Here is a 14,914-nt window from a genome sequence, read left to right as displayed (position 1 = left end):
CAGCAATAGTAGTAGAAGTATGTAATAGTAGTAGTTGTAGTATTAGTAGTAGTTGTCATATTAGCAGTAGCGGTAGTAATAGCATTAGTAGTAGTAGCAGTAGTAGTAATAGCAGTAGTAGTAATAGTAGTAGTAATACTAGCAGCAATAGTAGTAATAGTAGTAGTATTAATAGTAATAGTAGTATTAGCAGTAATAGTAGTAGCAGTAGTAATAGTAATAATAGTAGTAGTAGTAAAAGCAGTACTAGTAGTAGTAGTGGCAGTAGTAAGAAAAAGAGTACTAGGAAAACTAATGAAAGAATTTCAAACCAAACGTAAGACATAACACTCCATGTAGAATCGTATAGCCTACACTGATAATCATACAATTTATAGTGCAAACAAATATTTAGGTTCTTTGATATACAACAAATATAATATTAACAAATACAACATTCTTGCATACTAACAAAGCAGAAAGCTATGGCCGGTGAGGCCATAACTCAATAGTTGTATAAGGAGTTCAGCAACAGTTCACAAACAGGTTCTATTGAACACACAGACAGTCTTTACAAAATGAAAAACTTTTAATAAAGTATCATAATGTATTTAAAAAAAAACTTAGATATGTGATCTAACACAACAGCCAAAACTTTTGCTGCTGTTTTGTTTCACATGCCGGCTACCCAATATTTCTTGAAATGATTAGAATAGCTTGCCGAAAGTGCTGTATCTACTGGGAGAATATGAGCGCAGGGTGTTGAAGGACAAGTCTGTAGTAGTTTTAGTAAGTTGGGAGTTGGTGAAGGCCCCATTTCTCTTACTACAAGGAACAGAGCTAAATCAACACTCTGACGATATAATTTACAAAACCAGTCTTTCTGAAACAATATGCTTGTAGATTCAACCTTAATTCTATTTTTTCTTAGTGCCCTAAAATTGTAAATGTATGATGTCTGAGCTCTGTGGGTATTATATGTCTAAACTTTCAGAAGCATGATAATAGTCTCAAAACCTAGAAGAAAGTAAAAATGGTGAAAGCACCACCATAATTAAAGGCTATTGTCACAAGTGCCTGTAATTACAGCTCTAGCTTAATTCAAGACTTGTCTAAGTAAGGAATCCTCAAGGTAAGGTAAGGAAATGCAGCTTTATTAATAGAAATAACAAGACACCTTTAACTTTAAGACTTTATTGTACAAACTTATTGTGGCCGGTTTATACCATTCACAAGGTGTAAACAAATTAAGTGGATTTTTAGGTGTCTACTTATTTCTTTTCTTTTACCTTTAACTCTTGATGCTGAACAAAAACAACACCAACTCATGCAAGCTTCTCAGTCGCAAAATGTAATGTCCGTTGCTATGCTATTGCACAATCTCTGATGCTGCAGTCATGAATGTTAACGTCTGGCATATGATTATTTTCTATAGGGAGATAATTCTTATGAGAGACTTGATGTAGGGCTGTCAGTACTGAGTCAAAGTGTTGATAACAACTGCACTGTCTAATTAAAGGCTGCAGTTCTATTACAGTTCAAAGTATCCAAATGCATTTTTTTGGAATTTTCTTTAGTGAGATTGCCACAATTCTACGTTTTTTTCTAGAGAATGAAGCAAATATAGCTTGCAGCTGTAGGTTACCTCAGTGAAGAAGTAATGCGGTCATAACTTTTAGTTTAATAATTTAATTTGCCCAGTTGTGTCGTGGTATATCAGCACCGCAGTTGGGTACTTTAATGATAGCTAATGATAACACGTCATGATAACAGTCAGCCATAATCACACGTGCTGCTGCCCGTGGTGAACCAACACCAATATATGCTGTGACTGCCTCTTTCATAACAGTTTCTTACCTAAAACCGTTAGAGATTTAAGACTTAAATCTCAGACTGAAACATAACTCAGTCTAATGCTAGAATCTAGGTGAACTATAGTCTTAACCAAATTTTCACTTCTGAGGCACTTTCTCAAGGCCTCTGAGGCTAATTACAAGTGTACTATTACTATTGAGAATCAATTAACTACTTTATGCGGCACAGTCAAGTACGGCTGCGCAGTTTTAGTGGATATTTTCAATCATATGCAATTTTAATTAAGCACAAATTTTACTTTTAATTCCATTTTGCCATGTTTTTTTACATAAACCAGTTTATTGTTTCATAGAGTTCTAAAGCATCATTCGATGCACAGTCTATAATAGCAATGATATACAGCCCCGATATACAGGGCTGTATATCATTGATAATAGGAAATAGCTGAATAACGTCAGTCGTATACTAATACTAGTAAGTAGCAAGTTTACTAAGTTTACCTAAATTTTGATTTTTTAGAAGTAAGTACGTAATTGTCGTCTATCACAGTTTCTTGCATTTTTTGCCACCTTTAATTTCAGATAATTAAATTTGATATCGACGAAGACTTCAACTCAGTAGTTCCTCACTGAAGATCCATGTTTTAAGCGTTGCGGTAGTCGTAGAAACCACGTGATTTCCCGTAATTCGCGATAGGTCAATCTCGCGCGTTATTGCGCGAAAAGTCGTTGATCCTTTTGATTATTTTCATCAGGATGATTGGTTGAATTAGGATCTGCGAACAGTTTATTGGTTAGCAAACCTATGCTGCGTAGTTTCCGCGGACCTAGACAAGGTGATAGTACGCAGTATTTGTGATAAAATGCGATCAAACTCGATTAATTAACTTTATTTTGTGTATTATGGCTATTGCTTTTATATTTATGTTTTTGCAATTGTGCAGATATACATCTTTGCTTTCAGAATAGTTACATTGCTAAGCTACATATTAAAATGCACTTTTCGTAAGCATTGACCAATGACGCTTATAGATTATGCAGAGACAGTACAGATTCCAGATAGCCTGGTGCCTCTTCAATATATAGTTTTGCTGTGTTTAATATAGTTGTATCGCGTCAACTTACTGATGACAGTTTCCTTCTAATAATTTTGCTTGCAATTAGAACATATTAGGTCTGGCCAAGGAATAACTAGTCTGTTTGAATCTTGCGCCTTAACTGATTGTCAGAATGTTCAAATAAAACTATTTGTAATATTAATGGTTCAATTAAAATGCACATGTATATAAATGTTTGTATATAATGCTACAATTTGTTTTTCTATACAATCAATAGATCTCTCTTTCTATTGCAGGTTTGTTTTCTGAGAGTTATGGGTAAACGTAAAGAGGAACGGAAAAACATTGAAAACATTGAACCTTCGCAAGAATTGTTTTTACATGACACCTCTTTAAAATATCCTTGTAAAATGAAGACACGCTCCAAAAAGGGTTCATCTACAAAATTAACCCCTGTAACCGACCCAGTCGCTTATCCTACAGCTACGCTCCTACAAGAAATTGCTCAAACTGCGTCTACGGTAGACTCTACAAACATAGTTTCTCAGCAATCAGCCAGCTTGGACTCGTCGGATTTAAACTGTAATGAAGTTACTCCTAAAAAGCAGTTAGGTTCAACTGCAACACCCGCAGTAGATTTAGGAGCGGTTGCAACCCGAGCTACGCCTACCGCTAATTTAAAGATTTTGTGCGACGCAGTAGATCATGATGAAACAGTTTGTTCAGAATCTCAAATTACACAAGGCGTGACAGGCGATGAACCTGTCACCCCAACAACTAACCTGAAAGTACTCATCAATGCTGCTAGTCCAGAGATCAGGAGTTTAGAATTGTCAAAAAGTCGACTTTTCACTGACGAAGATGAAGAGGAAGAAGATGAATTTGATCACATAATAGTGCACAAATCCACAAAGGTCGCTGCAGCAGCAACTAGAAAGCAGAAATCTTTAGGAATACTCTGTCGTAGGTATGACATTTGTGTTAGCTTTGCAAGTAATAGCCAAAGTCAGGATATTGTTTTACTCAATAGTGTAAAAGTGTGAGCAGTCATTGCTCGATTTAATGTTGATCAACAGTAATCTTTCAGTGATTGCAAGCTTGGCAATCCAATTGCAACCCAATTGGAGACATTTTTCTTTAACACCAGTTTGGGGTTTTTCGAATGGTGTATTGTGAGGTGGGATGATTATGCCAAGTCGAGAATAATTTGTTAAAATATTGAATTATTTTAATTTTCTCTTTGATTGTTTCTTGTTGTTTTCCTAGGTTCATGTCTCAATTTGATGAAAAGCCACCAAAGACCACAAGGATTGAAGTGTGTTTAGATGAATTGGCATCTCATCTCGGCAAGTCACTTTAGTACCAGTTTAATTATTTTTTTTCTGTTTTCAATATAAAAATCTCTTTGTAAATTATCAACAGGTAAATTAAAGAACCTCAACATAAATATGGAAAAATATTTCGATAGTTTGTTTAAACCCCCTCAAATAGTTTGAGAATGGCCTTGCAGCTGCTGTTAATAATGGATTGATGCAATACAATGCTGAAAGCTGATTTATATAAATTCTAGTCATTCGATTATAGTTGATAGTCTGCAGATGTTAGACTATTATAATAGTCTATGGTCTATAGATAATGGACCTTACATTATAGATTCTGGGCTCGTCTGCTGACTATTAGCCATAGATAATAGACAAATGTCTGCAGCTACATTTTGCAGATGATAGACTATTCGGAAAATTAAAAATTTTGGTATGGGTTAATTCAGAAAAGGTTTTGGCTAATTTATTTTTGGGTTCTTTACTCAATAGTTATTTGAGTAAATACCACACTATTTAAATGTGGTATTTGTGATCTATTCACAGATAGACATGAATTTCTGTCTTTGCTTATACAGTAGACGTTCCTATGGCGTAAAGAAACGTAACGTAAAGAATTTATAACGTTTAGAACGTAATAATCCTATAACATAAAGAAATTATGTTAAGTTTGCCTCATACCGCATAAAACATTTCATATAACATAAAGCCTGAAGTGGGTGTAAGTTCTCAAATTCAATTTTAATAACGCGCATTTCATTGTTAGCATTAAAAGTATCGCTTTTCTTATTGCCACACTTGATAGAGAAAATGACATATGGGGTTATCTCTCTCTACCTATATATATACTAGTGTTCTGGCTGTCTAGTTGACAGTGAAAGATCGTCAGGTGTGTCGAGAAAGTGCAGGTAGTAAATAGCTGCGCAACTATTCGATGTACAATGTGTAGGTGTTACAGCAGGATTCGGCGACCTTTTCCACTCAAAGAGCTATTTGGACCCATTTTCTGCAGTCCAGTGTCCGTTGTCCTCTTTAACTTATTGTTAAATTAATGCATTTGTGGACCACGAACCGAGTGAAAGTGATACAGAAAAGGAGATAGGTTGTCAATACAAATCAATACTAACTACAGTTACGGTACAGACATTAAATTAAAATGTTAAGTCAAGTATTTTTCCATTTTAAAGGAACAAAGGGGTAAGTTTTGGAAGATCTTAGAACGGATTAGGCAATTTACATGTATATGGTAGGTAGACGCTCCTGTATTATATACCTCATATAACGTCAATTCCAGATAATGCAGAGAGTTTATGTGAAGTTTTTGCTTCGTACTACATAAAAAATTCCATATAATATAAAGTGCCAAATCAGGCAAGTTCTTTAGTTTGATTTTAATGTTAGTTTATCTCGCCGCACTTGCGAAAGAAAAAATGATGTTTATATGTCTACTATATATGTACACTATACAACTTCCACGATATTGTAGTTCGTCATGATAGATTGTCAGATGTGTCGACAAAACAGAGAATAGGTAGCTGCTCTGTTGTTCATATATATTCTTGGAAGGCGATCGACCGGTGCAGGTGTTACAGCGTCGGTCCACCAATCTGAATGTCACGAGTTGGAGTATTGTTGAAAGTTATCTTTTATCTTAAAGGTTGACATGCAACAAAATTCACATTACAGTTGTTTGATATGAAAAGATTCATCATGTCTTACTCTGTTGTGTTGCAGGTGCAAAATATGTAGAAATGTGATTACAAGCTCTTAAAAGCTCAAAAACGAAAAGCCGGCGTAGATTGGAATCTCTATATTTCGATGACGTAACCACAAAATTTGGTTGTATAATCTCACGTGAATTGAAAGGTCAATACAAAGCTCAATATAAAACTCAATATAAAACTTACCGTAGTACTAGTCACCATGTCTTACTCTGTTGTGTTGTAGGCGCAAAAATATGTGAAAGTGTGATTACAAGCTCTTAAAAGCTCTAAAACGAACAGTTAATCAAAACGAAACTGCCATAGGCATCACGAAGCTGGCAGTTTCGTTTTGATTAACTGTTCGTTTTTGAGCTTTTAAGAGCTTGTAATCACATTTCTACATATTTTGCACCTGCAACATAACAGAGTAAGACATGAGGGGGTCCTCCCATGTTCCCATGTTTTGTGACGATTCTGATGACCCGACGACAGGGATATTTAAAAAGTGACAGACGAGACGACCATTTATCAATGTAGGTGACGATGATTGTGTAAGTAGGATTACTAAAGGTATGGCTAGACGTAACGAACTTTTCGTTGGTTCTGAGTTCTGGCCGAAATCACGAGAAACGCAGAATTAATCGGTCGAAATTCACAGAATTATTTGAGCTGTGCATGCCCACCGAGTTGGTCGACGAAACGCTTTTAACAGATTAAACAAATTACTAGCGAGCACGATTCTAGCAGCTTTAACAATTAGTATAGTCCAAGACATGTATCACGACACACAATAAAAGTACGAAAGCAATTCAACAGAGAACACACGATGTAACTGTTTAAGTTGCGCTATTGTTGGTTAGCGAGCACGACTCTAGCAAATTTTAAGATATATGTAGTCCGAGAACATAATTCCACTCCCAAGAAAAATATTTCGGAAATTCACCATAGTAAATACGATGCAACCGACTTGATTGCGCTAAAGATGGCAACATTTTCTACTACAAAACTTTTGCTGCTAAAAAGGAAATATAATTGAAAAATAAACAATTTGTAGCTATAGCGTCTAAACAATAAATACATACAATAACGCAATTTAAGCAGTTGCATCGTGTGTACTATGTTGAATTGCACTTATACTTTTATTGTGTGTCATTATACGTCTCTTGGACTATACTAATTGCAAAAGCTGCAATCGTGCTCGCTAGCACGATTCTAGCAGCGCCGAATAATTCTGTGCGTTTCAATCATTTCGTGATTTTGGTTAGAACCCACGAAAAATTTGTTACGTGTAGCCGTACCTTTACTAACTTATTATTTGTCCTTAAATCAACACGTTCAACCGAAACTTTACTAGTTTGTGTTTGAAGCATCTGGCCCAGCATTTATAGACTGCCATATAATTAAAGTAAACAGCAATGAAATGCCAGACATTGACAGCAAATACGTTTCCAAGTCTGTGACTGACAGTGATTATGAAAGACAATCTCGGTCTATTTTCAGTACAAGAAATGTAGCCCTAAAAACCTAAGACGGCTGTCACTCTTCGCGGAGTAATCAGCAACGATCCCAAACATCACTAATAAGTTTGTGAAGGTCGCTGGTTGAGCCATGCTTTTGGTTAGCAGAAGTTCAAACTGAGCAAGTTTCAGGTTTTTAACGCAACCCAGTGCCACCAGAATGGATATTTGTATTAAACTAGCAAATGTGAAGAAAGAGGTTGTTTTGGTTACCAACTTGAAAAAGGTGACTGATTTTGAAAGTGACGACAGTGATTTTAAAAGTGACGACAGTGATTTTAAAAGTGACGACAGTGATTTTAAAAGTGACTATTCTGACGACAACTTTGTGTGGTGGGACCCCCACATGGTGAATGTTTTCATATCAAATAACTGTAATGTGAATTTTGTTGCAAGTCAACCTTTAAGATAAAAGATAACTTTCAACAATACTCCAACTCGTGATATTCAGATTGGTGGACCGACGCTGTAACACCTGCACTGGTCGATCGCCTTCCAAGAATATATGAACAACAGCGCAGCTACCTATTCCGACCTATTCCTATAGTCGACACATCTGACAATCTATCATGACGAACTACAATACCGTGGAAGTTGTATAGTGTATATATATAGTAGACATATAAACATCATTTTTTCTTTCGCAAGTCAACCTTTAAGGATAAAAGTCGTTGTATTTTTGGAATAATGCTTATTAATGTGCATCCAACTATGTGCATCCAAGGAATTGTAAATAAAATTATGTAATGTTTGTGTACAATCTCACCAAGTTTGTATGCTTTTTAATGCTTTTACATGTATTTACATTAATTTTACGTTAATGTATTTCGTACGATGTTCACCTGTACAAAGACCTCGTAAAGTTTGTTTGCTTCAGCGTCAAATGATAAACACTGAGCGAATCTACTAAATAATTTGTGCCACTGTTGTTTCAGTCTTTTAAATTGTCTTATTAAAATTTTATCCGAATACTTGATATGTTACACGAGGTTAAATTGATGTTGCTGGTGGAGCTGACTGACTGCACAGTCTGTCATTGCAATATTTTGGGAGAGCTCGTTGTCTTACAAGTGAGATTATGAGATTATTTTTACATTGCAGGCACGGAACGCAGACGTATTTATGACATAGTAAATGTGCTGGAAAGCGTTGAAATCATGAGCCGTCGGGCGAAGAACAGATATCTCTGGCATGGAATGACGAATCTGAATGCCACCCTCGTCAAACTCAAAGTGAGTGTAGATTAGACTGATACACAGTCCTAGTTGGTTTAGCTATTTTGGATTCATTTCCTATACATGGTATGCGTATGACATTCAGGCTCCAACCATGTGCTCCTAACAGTTGAAGGAGTATGGGTAGATCCAGAGCCGTATAGCTTCACAGAGTCCCGCTACCAAAACCGGAAACAAAAACGCCTGTTTCCAAACAAACCCGATCGACATGCTGATCTTTTATAGATTATTCTTACCTCAGTCTCAATACCGCTCTTTTTGCATTTACTTAATTTTTTACAAAAAATTATTGGTAGCTTCTTGTAGGGAATTTTGTCCTCTTTTAAATGGTGTATAATACAACAATCAATTTTAGAGTGACTGCCATTGGGAGTAATTTTGTTGGTTAATGTTGCGGCCTCTCCATTATAAGTTATATACAAGTAGTGGGCGTGGCCTGTTTGTTTGGAAACGAGCGAGCTCTCATATACGCCTCTGTTGGTCACGGGACTCTGAAGCTATACGGCTCTGGGTAGATCTTGTGATGTTTAGGGTATATAATGCTATGTGAGAACTTGTACAGGTTTTCTTGATGACGGAAACAAATATGACTTTACAATGCAATACATCCAAAAACAGCCTGTGGCCTCCATTAATGTTTGTCGGCCACGATAATGGACCTCTTGCTACATAACAGAAGTGATTGGAAATGCTGAAAAATGTTTTTAATTTGTTCACAAGTTTTTCTTTAGCCATTAGCATAATGTTTGTATTGATTACATCATTGCGAATAGAGGATAGCTAGTTTATTGGTACACACACGCCTCAATGACGATTTGTCTCGCCGTGCTGTCAATGACAAGTATTTTTCGGGCATATTCTAGAGAGTTACTCGTGAGGTGTTTGAAATGATTTATTACTGTTGATAGGCAGCTAATATCGGTATATTAATTGCTGTTACAGCTGCTGGTTGTTTTATATGGTATTGACAGCCCTGCAATAGGGTATTGTGATTGACAGATTCTCACGGGAGCCTTATCCTTTCCATTCTTTTGTCCTTCATTGTTTTTATATATAACCACTCTGTTCGATGTTACCAAAGGTGAAAGCATTACACAACAACTTCTCTTATTATTCAGTAAAGTGTATAGAAAAAATATCTAGGTTCGTTTTAATAGAAACAAGCATTTGGTAGAGACATGCTATACTTGATTTACATGCTATCAGTGATGGAATGGCTCTCAAGTATACTGGCATAATTCTAAACTCACCTACTGTATGACATGTGGAACACTGGGGGAAAGCACTTGCTGATACCTGCTGTAGCATTATGCTGAGGGGGAAAAAGTTGCTAAACAATTGGAGCTCATCAAGGAGTTGGAGGTTGCACGACTGTACGGCAGGAAGTGTAGAAGTGATGGAAGCACGCAGTCGGAGTACGAGGCTGTGTTGGAACATCCCAAGTACCGGCAGTATATGGATCAGTTCGGAGGTTTGGGTCAAATCTTGTTTTTTTGTCTAGTTTAAAAGATAACCATGTGACAGCGATAGACTTGTAGATTCCAAGTCTTGTGTTAGTGCCTGCCCATTCTCAGTAGGACATTTTTTTTTATTTCTGCAAGCCACACAAAAGTGTGGAAAGTGGAAGTGTTGCATTAAAGTGAAACTGCGTACTCAGTAGTGGAGAGCCAATTAATGTAAGGAAGTAATGGAAGTTCCTAGACCCTATGGTCATTTCGCTGAGTGCACGAAGCTTATGGATTACACGGAGGAATACTTAGTGCATTGTTAAACAGCAAAGCACTCATGACATTGTTAACATGTCTTTACTAAATTCTAGTCATATCAAAGCCATCTGTGATTTGCTAAATATTCCATATAGGGCATTTAATTACAGATTAACTATAGGGATGATATAACTGTATTGTAGCGCTTACCTCAGATTCTATCATGTGAACTTGTTAATACTTCGTTTTTTGTGTGATGTCATTCTATCGTTGTCCGCCATCTTTGTAGAAAACTTTTACCACTGAAAACACGGAACTTCTTTTTTTCGAACGTTTCTTCAGAGAATCTCGATATAGTATAAAAATTACACCAAAAATGTTATAAAAACATAAGTTGAATGAGAACGATGATTGTCTGTCTACAAATATGGCGACGTTTTCACGAACGAGCGCATGTGCAAGCAATTCGATGACGTTTCTCTCTCCAGGTTTGTTTCAGCTTGACAAGAAAGTTTTTTCACAGGTTTTTATATGATTATATATAATCAATATTTGACCTGGTGTTTAACCTTGCAGACTCGCACAAAAAGGAGAGATCACTGGGAGTGTTGAGTCAGAAGTTTCTCATGCTGTTCCTCACAGGCCGTACAGTAAGTACTAGACATCTTGTATCTCTCTCTTGTCTATGTAAGTAATAACTCTATGGATCATTAACAGGTTTTTATAAATGTAATGTATAATCAGTTGGAATTATCTGCTCAGAATACGATTGTCAGGTAACTGTCGATATTTGCAGATTCCATGCTTGAAGTTAGAACCTTTTCTCTAGCCTATGGCATTATTTTTCTGGCTCACTTAATCAGGAATCTTTGAAGATGATCACTACTAGCATCATCTGTTTTGCAATATGTATCAATAAATGCCATATTGTCATTGTGTTGAAACATGTGTGTGTGCTGGTCTACATTAACGCTATGCGTTTCCGCAGTTTTTAGCCGATTTTATCCAAATTTCACACGCATGTTCCTTGCTTTCCGCCATCCATCTCGCTAAAAATATTTGATTTCAAAACACCATATGGTTCCTGAGAACCAGCCACTTAAGCACCCACCTGCAGGTTGTTTGATTGAAAATGATATAATTCCGGGGCCTCACCAGGCGTACTGCTAGTGGGCAATAATAAATAGTATGAATATGGGACACCTATTGTTAACCTTAGCTCGAAGGAGTGCATATCATCCTCTGATGAACATGACGAGCCTGTTGGTCACCTGTGATAGCAGATATAAGCTGCAGAAATTATTCGCGCTGTTTGGCAGGAAGTATGGGTCACATGATCAGATTATGACTAGACGATTAGACTAAGCCGAAACAAAACTGTAAACTAGCGAACCTCTATATTTGGTAAGGGCTCTTCGGTAAAACACAAAGTGTTTGTCATAAACTAGTGCTACGAGACATATTATATTGAGACTTGTATTGGCCTTTCAATTCATGTGAGAACATCAGGTGTCAAAATTATAACCAAATGGATTGACTACGTCAGAGAAATAAACTGATTCTGATCTACGGCGGTTTTGTGATGGCGACGATTAATTGTTCGTTTTTGAGCTTTTAAGAGCTTGTAGTCACATTTCCACATACTTTGCACCAACAACACAGCAGAGTAAAACATGGTGAATCTTTTAATACCAAATAACTGTAATGTGAATTTTGTCGCAAGTCAACCTTTAAGCAATTTCTACAAAACAATTACAAATATTAAGAATATTATGTAATATTTCGAAGCTATTATCCTATTTGACCCTTATGTATTTAAAATTTGGTATTTAGAGAGATTTTCCAATGGCAACCATTTAAATAGAAACAGATGTGAGTTCAGTTGATTCAAATTATTGGTATATCAATTGAAGTGAATTTCAAGCTTTTAAATAACTTTACTGTTAATCCACTGCTAATACGAGTGCTTTAGATATTGCATATCCAGGGAAAGTTATCTACAGGGTTTTCAAGACGCACACCAATCAAATTCAGCAAACAAGAAATAAATTTAAAATATATGAATTTACTATTGATGAATAAAAACAAAGAAGCTAGAGGCGCACTCAGGATTTCTAAACTAAAAATTTCAATGGCAGTTAAACAATTCACAAGGTAAGGTATTGGTAGCAAACATTGTCTGTCATTTTATGTCAGGATGGCTAGGAGTCTGAGATCGGTCATTTTAAGAGGTTTCACCAAACAGAGTTACAGTGTTAATTACATGGATTAGTCAGTAGCCGGTAATTTACTGGTTTGTAGTTAAACTAGTCCAACTTATTTTGTTTTGATCATATGGAGAAGACAGTCTTAAACATTGGATAAATGGCAAGAGTTTTGTGCCTAAGGTTCACACACACTATAACAGTACAGGGGAATAAAGAACACCAACATGGATATGCACCCAATTTTGAAATTCTGTTTATGTGGTTTCTCTACGAGGGAATTTCCTCTTAATGGACTGAAAGTCAATGTAGCCATCTGCACAGTTCTTCCAATAATCGTCTATATCTCAAGCCTATGTCACTTGCCTTTTGTGTCATACTCTCTAGGTGTCTAGGTCACTTTTAGTTTTTGATTTTTTGTTTTTATGCCTTACAAAAGATTTCTCATACTGAACCCGGCATGTAAAGACAACAAAAAAAACACAAAACCAACTGTGACCTAGAAACTGACACAAAGGGCAAGTGACATAGGCTTGAGATATACCTTATAACCTCTATTTGGACGCCATGGTGCTCTATTTTTCAATCCTTTTCCTAAAGTGGGCTTTATTAGAGGTGGCGTTCAAATAGAGGGTGGTGTTGTATTTTTCAAATAGCTCGTCAGAATTTTTGGGAGATAGTTTTAACAAACATATTTGCGTTGTTTGCTCAGCTAATTGCGTTCTGTTTGCTGCTTTCGTTTGGACCCCTTCTGGCTGTTCAATACCTTCCGCACTGTCTTCTGACCTCAACTCTTTTTTGCACTGATGAACTAGTTGATAGGCGTCCAAACACAATTTTTGCATGTTGCTATTTAGAATACACTTGTCACGCAAATAAAAAAAAACCCACGTGTAATCTTGCACATGCGTTGCACAATCTTGCGCATGCAGGCATGCGTTGGTGGGGCATGGCGTGCTAGTCAAGAGTTTTAGCCTCGGCATAGTAGTACAGATTCCATCGTAAATGTTAAAGTTTTTCACATACTTCCAAGTATCAAGACTGCGTTAAACAAGGAATTACTATTATTAGTCTGATATAGTTACTAATTATTTCTACGGTGTCCCTTTCAAAGATTTAACAAAAAATTGTGAAGCTTTAGAGTTAGAAAATGGGCTTCGATACGGACAGAAACAGCAAAATAATTAATAATTATTGATGTAATCGAGTCATTATTAATACGATTTTGTAGACACTTTTTACTGATCACTTGCTATGATGGGTTCGTAAAGATCCAAGAATGTCAAAGTGGTGGTTAAATAGAGGTAGGGTTCAATTAAAGTGTAAAGTTTTATTTTTCAACCTTCTAGAGTGGCTCTCAAATAAAGGTGGAGTTCAAATAGAGGTTTTATCGGAGATGGTTATTGGAGGAATTGTGCAGATGGCTTTGTGAAAGTTTCTGATAATGATGGAGTATATGAAATATAACGTATTCCCTAGGTAGATGAACTGATAGCATGTGAGTGGATCAAATCACAGTTTTGAGGCAACTTGGGATAAAGAGTGCTAATAGCTATAAATAGTAATAATAAATATTAATAACCAATATATTTGTAATAAATAAAAATATGTAATAATATAAATGCCTATTAAACATCTTTTGTGGTGTCTGTTGTTATAGCACCTAGACCATTATATTAGATTCTCTCAACTTAGTGAGAAGTCATAGTCAGTGAGAATGTTGTTTGTGGAGCTTCTTTATCTGTATTTTGGTATGTAAAGGTATCAATTTTATTAGATGCTTTCAACAAGTGTTGATGAATTGATTTCAAAAACCATTTAAGTGATGCCAATCTTCCATCAAGACGTTGCAGGTTACACCAGCCATCTCTTGCTATATTGAAAATGTTTACAAACTGTCTCTATTACGGCTCTTTATCATGAGCTGTGTTACCGTTGTGAAGACTTGTCTAGCTGATGCATAGCTGGTAATAGAATAATTACGTAATTTTGTTGAATTTGTGACAAGTTTCATTAATGTGTCAGGCAATTTTATTCACCAAGTAGTATTACAAATTTTTGCACTTGCTTTGCATTTATTGGGACATACTCTGTAGACCATAGACTAGAACTATAGACTGTAACTATAGGCTAATTTATAGACTTCAGAAAAGAACTAGACTATCAACAAGAACTATAGATTATAGACTAGAACTATAGATTAGAACTGTCGTCAAGAACTATAGATTATAGACTAGAACTTTAGAGTAGAACTATAGACAAGAACTATAGATTATAGACTAGAACTATAGATTAGAACTATAGATTATAGACTAGAACTATAGATTAGAACTGTAGACAAGAACAATAGATTATAGACTAGAGCTTTAGAGTAGAACT

At 36.0% G+C, this 14,914-nt stretch overlaps 1 protein-coding gene across 2 annotated transcripts in view; it reads left to right on the top strand.

Annotated features, from left to right (window-relative positions):
- The first annotated feature begins 2,541 nt into the window (after nt 1-2,541).
- The window catches only part of LOC137403984 (transcription factor E2F7-like), a 34,538-nt gene continuing 22,165 nt past the window's right edge, over nt 2,542-14,914 (top strand). For both annotated transcript variants that reach the window (XM_068090136.1, XM_068090135.1), the window contains exons 1-6: nt 2,542-2,629; nt 3,148-3,818; nt 4,118-4,197; nt 8,492-8,622; nt 9,931-10,096; nt 10,908-10,981. In XM_068090136.1, coding sequence (XP_067946237.1) covers nt 3,166-3,818; nt 4,118-4,197; nt 8,492-8,622; nt 9,931-10,096; nt 10,908-10,981 — 1,104 coding nt within the window. In that variant the 5' untranslated portion in view covers nt 2,542-2,629; nt 3,148-3,165. The remainder of the gene's footprint in view (nt 2,630-3,147; nt 3,819-4,117; nt 4,198-8,491; nt 8,623-9,930; nt 10,097-10,907; nt 10,982-14,914) is intronic.

The sequence above is a fragment of the Watersipora subatra genome, chromosome 9 (assembly GCF_963576615.1).
Source record: "Watersipora subatra chromosome 9, tzWatSuba1.1, whole genome shotgun sequence".
In the NCBI taxonomy this organism is placed as follows: domain Eukaryota; kingdom Metazoa; phylum Bryozoa; class Gymnolaemata; order Cheilostomatida; family Watersiporidae; genus Watersipora; species Watersipora subatra.
This window is presented reverse-complemented; position numbering and strand designations above follow the sequence as displayed.